The following is a 13,211-nucleotide window of genomic DNA, read 5'->3' on the forward strand; positions in this document are numbered from 1 at the left end:
TAGAATTGCAGACACTGAGAAGTTTAAGGTCATCCACCAAATTTTTCTAGATGAACAGCAAGCAGTATTGTGTGGAATCCTGACTTAAAAAGCGAAGATCTTGCAATAGTGTTTCAAAGCAGGCAATTTTTTAAAGTAAAATATAGTAAGTAAAAATAAATAAATAAGTGAAATGATACCTCTAGTGAAGTAGACCAAAAATATTTTATATAGGAATAACTTAGATGTAAATGTGAATATATGGACCAAGAGTTGGAAGACAAACGTGACTCATGAATGTAGGACTTACTTGGGCTCTGCCTAGACAGCAAAAGGATGGCCTAGCTCATAGATGGAAACCCTTGACATTTTTGTCAGTGCCATGCAGTGTGTCTCCAATACGGAACTCTGTCCCCAATGTTCAATGCTAATTTTTTAAAGTTTTCCCTCAGCAATCCATTATTAAGAATAACACAAAAGGGGGACTTCCCTGGCGGTCCAGTGGTTAAGACTTCGCCTTCCAATGCAGGGGGTGTGGGTTTGATCTCTGGTTGGGGAGCTAAGATCCCACATGCCTCACGGCCAAGAAACCAAAACATAAAAGAGAAGCAATATTGTAACAAATTCAATAAAGACTTTAAAAATGATCCACATCAAAAAAAAAATCTCAAAAAAAAAGAGTAACACAAAAGGGTTATTTCTACCATATACTAAAAATTATATTATAAAGCACCAATAATTAAAACAAAGTGGTACAGGTGCACGAAGAGACCAAACAATAGAGCAGAATGGAGGGTCCAGAAAAAGATTCAACTACACATAGGCAATTAATTTGTGATACAAACACCACCTCCAATGGGAGGAGTAGAGATGACTATTTAATAAACTGTATTGAGAAACTGGGTGATCATCTAGAAAATAATTAGGTTGGATTCATATCTCACACATACACCAGAATAAATTGCATCTAGCTCAAATATTTTGTGAAAGAAAAGAAAGGGAGGGGGCACAGACAGAAGATAAAACAACTAACAATCACCACATGAAAATTCTTTCATAAATGGAGAGTAGGAGAAGGCCTTTCTAATTAGGCTCCCAAATCAAGAAGCAATCAAAATAAAGATCAATATCTTTGATACTGAAAAAAAATCACAAACTTCTGCACAATGAAAACATGCCTTAACCAAAGTAAAAAATAACTTCTGGGAAAACGTATTTGCAGCTCATGTGACAGGCAAAGGGCTAATCTTTCTAATTAGAAAGGATCTTCTAGAAGTCAAGAAGAAAAATTCTAACAACCCAGCAGAAAAATGGGCAAAGGCAGTGAACTTAGGGACATTTGTACTGAGAGGAAAATGGGCTTGTCCTCACTCATAATAAGAGACATTCAAAGAAACTACACAGAGATCTCATTTTTTACCATTAGATTGGAATGTTTGCTCACACACTGTATTGGTGGAATTGTGGGAAAACAAGACATTCCCTACACTATAGGTGGACACCTCCACAGAGGGACAGCTATCAAGATTGCAAGTGCATATCCCCACGGGGCCACCAATTCCCCTTCTGGACATTTATACAGCAGATAAGTGAGATACAGTATGTGTCCAAGAGCACTCATGGTGGCAGTGAGTGTAGCACCCCCAGGCAGGAGTGACCTCCATGGCCTCACTGGGGACTGGTCATAAACTGTGGCCATCGACCATGAAGGAGAACTGGGGAAGCGGGTAAGAATGAAGGAATATTCTGTGTCCCAGAGGAAGTGAAAAAGGAAGGTACAAAACAATAACGATGCCAACCCTTGTGAAAAGGAGAAAAAAAAAAAGAATATTTACTTCATCATGAAAAAAAGGAAAAAAAGAATATTTATTCATAGTAGTTTTATATATGGAAATATACATAAAAAACAAATATCAGTGGTTGCCAATGGGTAGAACAAGCCATATGGGGGACAGGAGTTGGGAAGGAGACTTGTCACTTATACTTTAAAATAGTTTTAATTTTTTAATATGTGCATGTCTTTATGACCTAGTCAAAGAATTAAATTAAAAAAAGAACAAACCATCCCTGCTTTAAAATAATTATATATTTATGTTGTGAATTAAAAATGCTTGGAAGGGGGCTTCCCTGGTGGCGCAGTGGTTGAGAGTCCGCCTGCTGATGTAGGGGACACGGGTTCGTGTCCCGGTCCGGGAAGATCCCACATGCCGCAGAGTGGCTGGGCCCGTGAGCCATGGCCGCTGAGCCTGCGCGTCCAGAGCCTGTGCTCCGCAACGGGAGAGGCCACAACAGTGAGAGGCCCGCGTACCACAAAAAAAAAAAAAAAAAAAAATGCTTGGGAGGAAGTCTGATGTTTACAAATATTTATACCTTTGGGTAGACATTATATCTAAAAGTAGCATTAGGTAAAGAAGGAAATGATAGAAAAATACCCACTGGATTTCAAAGACTTAGTACAAAAAAAAGCATATAGACTATCTCATTAGTGATTTTTTTCCTTTCAAAAACATGTTGAAATGATAATATTTTGTATATACTGGTTTAAATAAATATATTATTAAAATTAATTTCAACTGCTTCCTTTTTACTTTTTACAATGCACTTAAAAAACTTTTTGTAACTATTAGAAATTTTACTTTCTTAACTAGAAAATTTAAAGTGACATATGTGGCTTGCATTTTATTTCTGTTGGACAGCACTGCTATAGATTCTATAGTTTCATCTTGCTCTTTAAAATTCTGGCATATTTAAAAATTGCTTTTTAAAATATATGTTTCCTGGTTGTTTATGGGTTGAAGAGATAGAACATTTGGACCTGTAGACTTCATCACGGAGTGGATTTGGGGATGCTACTCTGCCCTTGTTTTCTCCTGCCACTTGGCAGCTGGATGAAGAGGCTGGACCAGACCCAGGCTGTTTTGTAAATTTTATTGAAGTAGGGTTGATTTACAATGTCGTGTTTAATGTCTGCTGCACAGCAAAGTGACTCAGTTATATATATTCTTTTTCATATTCTTTTCCATTATGGTTTATCACAGGATATTGAATATAATTCCCTGTGCTATACAGCAGGGTCTTGTTGTTTATCCATCCTATATATACTAGTTTGCATCTGCTAATCCCAAACTCCCAATCCTTCCCTCCCCCACCCCTCCTTCCCCCTTGGCAACCACAAGTCTGTCCTCTATGTCTGTGAGTCTGTTTCTGCTTTGTAGATATGTTCAGTATGAAGGTTACTAAAAATAGAGTTGCCATATGATGTAGCAATCCCACTCCTGGGCATATATCCAGACAAAACAATAATTCAAAAAGATGCATGCATCCCGATGTTCATAGAAGCACTATTTACAATAGCCAAGACATGAAAACAACCTAAATGTCCATCGACAGATGACTAGATGAAGAAGACGTGGTACATATATACAATGGACTACTACTCAGCCATAAAAAAGAATGAAATAGTGCCATTTGCAGCAACCTGGATGGACCTAGAGATTATCATACTAAGCAAAGTAAGTCAGACAGAGACAAATACAATATATCACTTACACGTGGAATCTAAAATACGACACAAATGAACATATCTATGAAACAAAAACAGACTCAGGTTTGAGCCCTATGGCAAGACTGTAGATGGCATGTTCTTTCATTAAAAAGTATACTGTTTATCTTGGGCTTCCCTGGTGGCGCAGTGGTTGAGAGTCCGCCTGCCGATGCAGGGGACGTGGGTTTGTGCCCCGGTCCAGGAAGATCCCACATGCCGCGGAGCGGCTGGGCCCGTGAGCCGTGGCCACTGAGCCTGCGCATCCCGAGCCTGGGCTCCGCAACAGGAGAGGCCACAACGGTGAGAGGCCCGCATACCGCAAAAAAAAAAAAAAAAAAAAGTATACCATTTCTCTTTTGGTGATGTTAGCAGCAGTTGATGTCAATTCATCAACTCACTGGGGTTGAAAATTGGTGCTGTTCTAATGCTATCATTTGGTTTCCATTTCTTGGCTGGAATAATTTTACAAAGAGATGTTTCCCTCATCTACTCAGTGGTTACCCAGTGGTTCAGTTCATATAGAAAATGCAGGATAAATGCTTGATTCTTTCCCCTTTATGTACCTGTTTTCAAGATAATGAATTGATTTCCTATCAGCTACTGAAGGTAACTAATTTTTCTTTTTTTAACTATTTCGTATTCCCACCAGCAGTATAGAAGAGTTATAGTTCTTCCACATGCTTGCCAACACTTGGTATGGTCAGGCTTTTAATTTTAGCTTTTCTAGTGGGTGTGTAGTGCTATCTCATTGTGGGTTATTTTTATTATAAAGTATTCAATTTAGTTAAACTAAAAAAATAAAAACCAGTTCACCCATTTCTCCCACTCCATCCTCACCCCTGCTTCTGTCAACAACCAATCTGTTCTCTGTGTCTATGAACTTGCTTTTTGGTTTTTTTAGTTTTCACATGTAAAAGAGATCATAATGTATTTGTCTTTCTCTGTCTGACTTATTTCACTTAGCACAATGCCCTTGAGGTCCATCCACCTCGCAAATGGCAAGATTTCGTTCTTTTTTATGGCTGAATAATATTCCATTTTATATATGTATATATATATATAAAAGTATAAAATATACACTGTGTATATATAATAATATTCCATTGTGTGTATATATATCATTGCATACATATATATGTACATATATATCACAATTTTTTATCCATTCATCCATCAATGCACACTTAAGTTGTTTCCATGTCTTGGTCATTGTAAATAATGCTGCAATGAACCTAGGGTGCAGATATCTTTTCAAGTTAGTGTTGTTTTCTTTGGATAAATACTCAGTTGTGGAATTGTTGGGTCATATGGTAGTTCTATTTTTAATTTTTTGAGGAACTTTCATACTGTTTTCCATAGTGGCTGAACACCCGCCAACATTCCCACCAGCGTTTCCTTTTCTCCACATCCTTGCCAAAACTTCTTATTTCTTGCCTTTTTGATGATGGCCATTCTGACAGGTGTGAGGTGATATCTCATTGTGGTTTTGATTTGTATTTCCCTGATGATTTGTGATGTTGAGTATATTTTCATGTGCTTGTTGGCCACCTGTATGTCTTCTTTGGAAAAACGTCTATTCAGATCTTCTGCCCATTATTTAATTGGATTGTTGGTTTGTTTTGTTTTTTGCTTTTAAATTGTATGAGTTCTTTATATATCTTGGATATTAGCCCCTTATCAGACATACAATTGCAACTATTTTCTCTCATTCAGTACGTTGCCTTTTCACTTTGTTGATGATTTCGTTTGCTGTGCAGAAGCTTTTTAGTCTGATGTAGTCCCACTTGTTTATTTTTGCTTTTGTTGCCTTTGCTTTTGGTGTCAGATTAAAAAAAATCATCACCGTGTCAAGGGCTTATGTTTTCTTCAAGGAGTTTTATGGTTTTAGGTCTTATGTTCAAGTATTTAATCCATTTTGTGTTAATTTGGGGGTATGGTATAAAATAGTGGTTCAGTTTCATTGCACGTGGCTGTCCAATTTTCCCAACATGATTTATTGAAGAGACTATCCTTTCCCTATTGTATATTCTTGGCTTCTTTGTCATAAATTTATTGACCATATATGCATGGGTTTATTTCTGGGCTCTCTATTCTGTTCCACTGATCTATGTTCCTGTTTCCATTGTTTTAATTACAATAGCTTTGTAATAAGGTTTGAAATCAGGAAGCATGAAGCCTCCAGCTTTGTTCTTCTTTCTCAAAACTGCTTTGGCTATTGGGAAACTTTTTGGATCCACCTAAAGTTTAGGATTGCTTGTTCTATTTCTGTGAAAAATGCTATTGGAATTTTAATAGGGATTGCATTAAATCTGTATATTGCTTTGGGTAGCATGGACTTTTTAACAATATTAATTCTTCTAATCCTTGAGCATGGAATATCTTTCCATTTATTTGTGTCTTCTTCAATTACTTTCATGAATATCTCATAGTTTTCAATATACAGGTTTTCACCTTCTTGGTTAAATTTATTCCTAGGTGTTTTATTCTTTTTGATACAACTGTATATGGAATGACTGTTTTCTTAATTTTTCTTCCTGATAGTTCTTTATTAGTGTACATGTTTACTTAAAAATATGGTTATGAACTCATGGATTTAAAGATATTTGCTATTCATTACTATTAGTAATAGTATTGAAGGTCAAACTGTCCTGTTCGTTCGGCCAGTGGAAGCCTCTTCATGTTTGCTCCTGGGTCCCCCTGATCTGACCCTAGGGGTCCTTGATAGCTTCTTTAACAACTGGTGTGTCAACTATTCTGGGCTCATCTTGTACATATCCTGCTACAGACCTGGAATCAACCATATCTCCAAGAAGTTCTGGCTTCAGTGAATGGGAAATGATATTTCAAGGCCACAGTCTGGGCACTAGGACTGTTCATGCTTTTGGGTAGCTCTTTGTTTCTAGGCTTTTCATTGGCCAGAGCTGGAATGAATTCATATTGATGCTTCCAATTAAGTACTATAGGCTTTTTTGCTTATCCTCTTCCAGATTACATCTGTGTTTCCTTTTCTTCCACACCAAGTCCTAGTTCTCAAGGACAGAGGCGGGTGACAGAATTAAAATATCTCACTGTTAATCAGTTGCTTTAACTTAATAGTTTCAGAATAATGATGTTAATACTACCACTATCAATTATGATTACTGAAAAGTTACACTTTTTTTTGTACAGGTACTCCCCATTCTCCTCTCATTTTTATTTTTTTATTTGATTTTATTTTTTTAAAATATGTAATTTTATTTATTTTTGGCTGTGTTGGGTCTTCGTTGCTGCGCACGGGCTTTCTCTAGTTGCAGCGAGCAGGGGCTGTTCTTCGTTGAGATGTGTGGGCTTCTCCTTGCTGTGGCTTATCTTGTTGCGGAGCACAGGCTCTAGGCGCGCACCTCAGTAGTTGTGGCTGGAGGGCTCTAGAGCGCAGGTTCAGTAGTTGTGGTGCACGGGCTTAGTTGCTCCATGGCATGTGGGATCTTCCCAGACCAGGGCTCGAACCCATGTCCGCTGCATTGGCAGGCGGATTCTTATCCACTGCGCCACCAGGGAAGTCCCTCCTCTCATTTTTAAATGGTTCTATTATATCTATATTATCAGAACATATAGCTGTTATATACTATTTTCTCTCCCACTTAACTGTCACTTAGTTTTAACACTACAAGTAAATATGTATCTGATGCTATCAGCCCTGTTGCTGATGCCTCTCTGGTTATTTTGGTTGTTGGAGATTCTTTCTCTAATAGATTCTTCAGAAAGTGCTCATAGGAACAATATTTCCCTGAGTTCTTGCCTGTTGGCAACATGTCATGTGTACCCTTTATATTTGACCATCACTTTTGCTAGATATAAAATCTTTGCCTCAATTTTCTTTCTGGGAGTATTTTTATATGATACACACCATTTTTTTTTTCTGACATAAATGGTTGCTATTGAAAGTCTGATGATAATTGAATTTTTTTCCCTTAGAAGTCACTTGATTTTTTTTTTTTTTTTGCCTAGAAGCTCAAAGAATTCTTTTTTTCATTAAAATCCAATAACTTTATTAAAGTGTGTCTTGATGTTGGTTATTCTGGTTGATGTACTCAGGTTCTCAGTGTGTTTTTTTAAATATATAGTTTCATATCATTTGTCTTCAAGAGAAATTTTTGAATTGTAGTTTGAGACACTTGCTTCTATTTCTAGTTTTAGCTGTTATGGATACTTTCATATTTTTAGCAACATAGGCAATATCTTATGTTGCTATTTCTTTGTTAATTTAAGTACTATCTTAGTCATCTAAATATCTATTTTAGATGAGACTTTATCTTAATTTATCTCCTTCCCCTCTGCTCCCATTTTTAACAACCACATCGGTATTTTCAGTTCCTATGAAGTTACCTTTGTAACTTTACACAATAAACTGGAATCTTCACCTCTTGTTTCAACAACTCTTGACAGTTCTGATTCCCCACTTTACAACATGGGGATATTATGCTGTTTACCCCTCTCTCTTCCCCTTCCCACCAGCCAACTTTTCTTAGCTGTACCTTTACTTTCGTAGTTTCATACTTGATAACCTTTGTATTATATTTAGGATTTATATTTAGGTCTTCAATACTCTGTCTATTGGATTATTCTAAAAAACTGAAGATCAATAAAAAGCATTTACATTTTTATTACCGTATAAAATACTGTCTACTGTACAGTCACATGGCGTGCTGTGATTGCAATTTTAATGTAGAATTCTGGTGCTACTAGAGAAACCTGATCATGGTATCAAAGGTCAAATGGTCTTTTTTACCTTCTATCACTCAAAAATCGTACCAAATTTTCATTTAAATCATAACCGAGCCTTAACTTTTGTGTGCAGTTTTTTTTGTTTTCCCTGGTATTTGATTCTACTTCTATTTTCTCATTAATGATTATGAACTCTTTTTGTTTCCCTAACCCATACCCCTGACCCTTTATAGCATCTTAGTCACTGCATCTATTTGTTGGAATCATTTCCATTCTTCTGTGTACTTTCTTCTTGCATATCACTGACTCTTTGCACTCATTTCATCCAACTGCTTTTTCATATGGGGATTTTTAAAAACTGGGGCTTGTTTCTTGCATTCCACATCACTTGTGTTCTTGCAATTTTGAACGCTTCTTTCAATGGAATGCCTGCTGAAGTACTTTTTCTGAAGGAGTAAGTAGAAAGTATATAACTTGAATCTTTGTCTATCTTAAATAGATATCCTATCCTCATGTTTAAAATAGCTGGACTGGGTAAAAAAAAAAAAAAAAAAAAAAAAATCCAGGTTCCAAATCCTCTCAGAACTATGAAGGCCTTGTTTCAGTGCCTTCTAGGTTTCAGTATTATTAACGGAAAGTCTGATGCCAACCTGATGTTCATCACTTTGTAGGAAACCTGCTCTTTTTAAAAAAAAATCTTCAAGATCTTCTCATTATTCTTGATATTCTAAAAACTATTTATTAATATCCAAACTTATGTATAATATCAGCTTAGTGCATTGTGTATAATTGGGCAATTAGGCATGACATTTATATATTTTTTTAAAGAAAGAAATGGAAATTTTTATTCAAGTCAAATTTGAGGATTATAACCCAGGAAAAGCATCTCAGAAAGCTTTGAGAACTGTTTCTAACATTTTTTTTTTTTTCTTCGCGGTACGCGGGCCTCTCACTGTTGTGGCCACTCCCGTTGCGGAGCACAGGCTCCGGACGCGCAGGCTCAGCGGCCATGGCTCACGGGCCTAGCCGCTCCGCGGCATGTGGGATCTTCTCGGACTGGGGCACGAACCCGTGTCCCCTGCATCGGCAGGCGGACTCTCAACCACTGTGCCACCAGGGAAGCCCCAGTTTCCAACATATTTTTAAGAAACGAAGTGCCTTCTGTATGTCAGAACCCTGATGCCCAGGATAACATATATGGTCTTTTCTTTATCCTCAGAGCAATCCCATGAGCTCAGTATAATATTGCCATCACAGAGTAGGTTATCTGAAGGTTAGAATCTCTCCTTAAGATAACCTAGTCGTTAACAGTAGTAAACAGCAGAGCTGGGATTTGGTCTCAGTACAATTTTCTATCCCCTAAATCCTTTTCAGACACTTTCATAGCTTCATATTCTCTCATAAACCCCATAGAATGAAAACATTGCCAATTAAAATGATATCAGACAGCAACCTAAGTGTCCATTGACAGATGAACGGATAGAGAAGATGTGGTGTATAAACACAATGGAATATTATTCAGCCATAAAAAAGGAATGAAATAATGCCATTTACAGCAACATGGATGGATCTAGAGATTATCATACTAAGTGAAGTAAGTCAGAGAGAGACAAATATCATATGATATCGCTTATATGTGGAATCTAAAGAAAGGATACAAATGAACTTATTTACAAAACAGAAATAGACTTACAGACATAGAAAACAAACTTGTGGTCACCAAAGGGGAAGAGGGGGAGGGATAAATTAAGAGTTTGAGATTAACAGGCACAAACTACTATATATAAAATAGATAACCAACAAGGACCTCCTGTATAGCACAGGGAACTCTGCTCAATACCTTGTGATAACCTATAACGGAAGAGAATGTAAAAAAAAGAATATATATATATATATATATATATAAAACTGAATCACTTTGCTGTACACCTGAAACTAACACAACCTTGTAAATCAACTATATTTCAGTAAAAGTTTTTAAAAAGTAAAACAAAACGATATCAGACAATTTCAGAGTTATAAGGGCATCTATAGAAATAGAGCTCCGGTGTCCACTATAGTGGCGGGTGGCTGGTCCAGGGATGCATGGCTAGTTAGGGTGGACTCCAAGCCTGTAAGCCACTCATGCTGCAGGTCAGGCTCTGGCGTTAGACCACGTGGATTCAGGAGCCAGACCCATGCCTTGCAGCTCAGATCCTATCCCTTAATCTTGAAGCTTCCGGTTCTCCTGTAAGACAAGGATTGCCATGGCGTCTCCTTCCTGGGGTTGTTCAGAGTCATGGATGTATAAACCACAGCAAGTGCTTAGCTCAGCCAGGCAGGGAGTCAGAGCTCACGGGTGGCACTTGTCACTATACTGTGCTTACCGACCACGTCACGCATACCTTCAGGCCAGGGTTCTTCCTCATCCGCAGCCTTCCCATCCACATGTCAGTCAGCAGCATCTGGCTGCAGGTGTGGGCGATGAAGTCCCGATGTTTGGCTGCGACAGCCAGTTTGAGGCAGGTCGAGTTGCTCCAGTTTTTCAGCTCGTAGGTCAGCAGTTTCATGGCGATCTGCTCGTCATGCTTGTAGGACTGGTCCAAGAGCTCCACAGCAAGCTGGCCAAAGTCTCTGCAGAGACAGAAATGGGAGCAGGGTGGTCACGTGCTCTTCATTCGAGAGCTGTGTCCGCGGGGATGTCGTGGAGCCACAGGACACAGAGTCTTTGACTCCCTGTCCTCTGGGAGCTCCAGGGGATGTCCCCAGGGGGGACGGCCAGGGGCCAGGGGCTGTGCTTAGCCATGTCAGGGGCTGACTGCTCTCGCTGTAGATGGCGCTTTAGGTGGAGCCCAAGTCTGCCCCTCAGGCCCCAGGGACAGAGCAAAGACAAAGTCCCTCCCCTCAGGCATTCACAGAACAGGGATGCAGATGGAAAAGATGGCAAATGCGAGTTTGAAAACAGCGCTTGTGGGACCGGAAGTCAGAACAGTGGCCATCCTTGGTGCAGGGGAGAGGTGGACATTGAAAAGGTCTCCAGGAGGGCTGGTGGCACAGGTAGGGTCCTGTTTCTTGAGGGAGCTGGTCACAGTTGTGTGTTGGGTTTGTGAACAATCACCAAGCTGCATGTTTTGCACACGTGCCTTCTCCTGTATGAGTGTAATACTTCAGTGACACATGGATTACAAGAGCGCTCTCAGTGCTGTGAAGGAGACAAGGTCTAGTTGCCATGGGGACCCGGAGCAGAGAGGACCAATTGCTGGAGGTGGGGGAGGGGGAGTGATGGGAACCAAGTGGCGGATGGAGAAGGGGACACAGGTGATTTGTGAACATAAGATGTATTCCCTTTCCACATGACCCTGATGCGAGGATTTAATGATAGTCATGAACACTTCTTGTTCCTTCAACTTTTTGTGTGGCATCGATGTGATTAAGGTACAGTCCTATAGGGATCACCTTTCTTTGCTTTTGTTTCTCCATTTTATAGAAGATTTGATGCCAGTTCTGAGTGGAAGGATGAAAAAGGGAGGCATTACTTGTGGGGGATGGAGACGCAGACTCTGCAGCATCTTCTGGCCTCAGGCCCCACAGGCTGCAGGGGGTCACCACGACGGTCCTCTAGGAAGCAGAGGGACAGGGCTTGCCAACAGATGGAGGCAGGGGAACGCCTCCCTATTTGTAAGAGTCTTGAACACCTGATGTTTAGAAGTCAGCTAGTGATTTTAGAAATACAGTCCGAAAGATAAGCAGGGTGCTTCACAAAACAAAGATATTACATGTTGGCAGAAGGGCCTGTGTACAATTCAAGTTCACATGTCTGTAAAGTTGCACGGGGACTTTCGGTTTCTGGTTCCACACGTAAGGGACTTGGAAGTTGCCACTCTGTCCTAATAAAAAGTACAAAAGCTCAACAAACTCAAAACCCACGACTTTTCTAGATTCATCAGAGAATTGAGGTCACAGGGCAAATTGCTGTCCACCTAACTGGAAAGACAGAAGGCAGATACTGAGAATCGCAACTTAATGGAGCACAAACCCGGGGAACCAGCGCCAGGTTGGAAAACCTGAACTGTAATTGATGAATTTCTGGAGGCCCCGTGAGGACAAGTCTGCAAGTTAATAGCTCCGGGTGGCCCAGGCTTAGAGAAGTGTCCACATTTTTGTGAGTTTTACCTCCAGGAGCCCCACCAAGTTCTCACAGAGAAGATGGGGGAAGAATCCTCTCATGCTGCCATCTGGGAGAGGGGAAAGGGTCCATTCTGAACTATGCCCAGAGCACTCTATTCTTCATAACAAGGCCTGCCCTCGGGGGAAACTGGCTAACCAGAGCTTAACCTATTGGTGTTTTATCAGAGCCTAACTGAACTAGAGGGAGGGAAATACCCAACTCCAGCCCCCTGTAGCCGTCCTAAGGGGGGGAAATCCAGAGGTACTTGTGAAGGTCAAGTCCAAGGGCACAGGTTCACTAAGGTTGTTTCCTTATGAAAATTGGTCTCATTGTCTTTGCACTAAAATTGTGTTTCCCAGAAACAGAATCATGGACATAGAGAACAGACCGGTGGTTGCCAAGGGGGAGGGAAGTTGGGGTAAGCTTTCATATATAGAATGGATAAACAAGGTCCTACTGCATAGCACAGGGAACTATATTCAATATCCTGTGATAAACCATACTGGAAAAGAATATTTAAAAAATGTGTATATATATATGTATATGTATAACTGAGTCACTTTGCTGTACAGCAGACATTACCACAACACTGTAAATCAACTATATTTCAACAAAAAACATATATTGATTAAAACTGGGTTTCCATGGTTTGCACCAGAAGGCAGTCAACAAAAACAATGAGAGTCCAGAAACGCCTCAGAGAGACAGAAGGAAAAATGCTGACACAATGGACAAAGCACTTGATGAACAAGCTTTAAAGGTCATTGTACTTAAGCGAGAGATACATTTGCCACCCTTCCCAGCAAAGGGACAGTGCTCAGGACCATAGTGTCTCCT

At 39.6% G+C, this 13,211-nt stretch overlaps 1 protein-coding gene across 10 annotated transcripts in view; it reads right to left on the reverse strand.

Annotated features, from left to right (window-relative positions):
- Window positions 1–13,211, reverse strand: part of TRPM1 (transient receptor potential cation channel subfamily M member 1) — an 82,784-nt gene that overhangs the window by 29,147 nt on the left and 40,426 nt on the right. For all 10 annotated transcript variants that reach the window (XR_003429259.1, XM_027089371.1, XM_027089370.1 and 7 more), the window contains one exon: window positions 10,612–10,840. Coding sequence is in view for 9 of the 10 variants with exons in the window: in XM_027089371.1 (XP_026945172.1) it covers window positions 10,612–10,840 (229 nt within the window). In the remaining variant the exon portion in view is untranslated. The remainder of the gene's footprint in view (window positions 1–10,611; window positions 10,841–13,211) is intronic.

The sequence above is a fragment of the Aethalodelphis obliquidens genome, unplaced genomic scaffold (assembly GCF_003676395.1).
Source record: "Aethalodelphis obliquidens isolate GAN/ISIS:26980383/991018 unplaced genomic scaffold, ASM367639v1 scaffold65, whole genome shotgun sequence".
Classification (NCBI taxonomy): domain Eukaryota; kingdom Metazoa; phylum Chordata; class Mammalia; order Artiodactyla; family Delphinidae; genus Aethalodelphis; species Aethalodelphis obliquidens.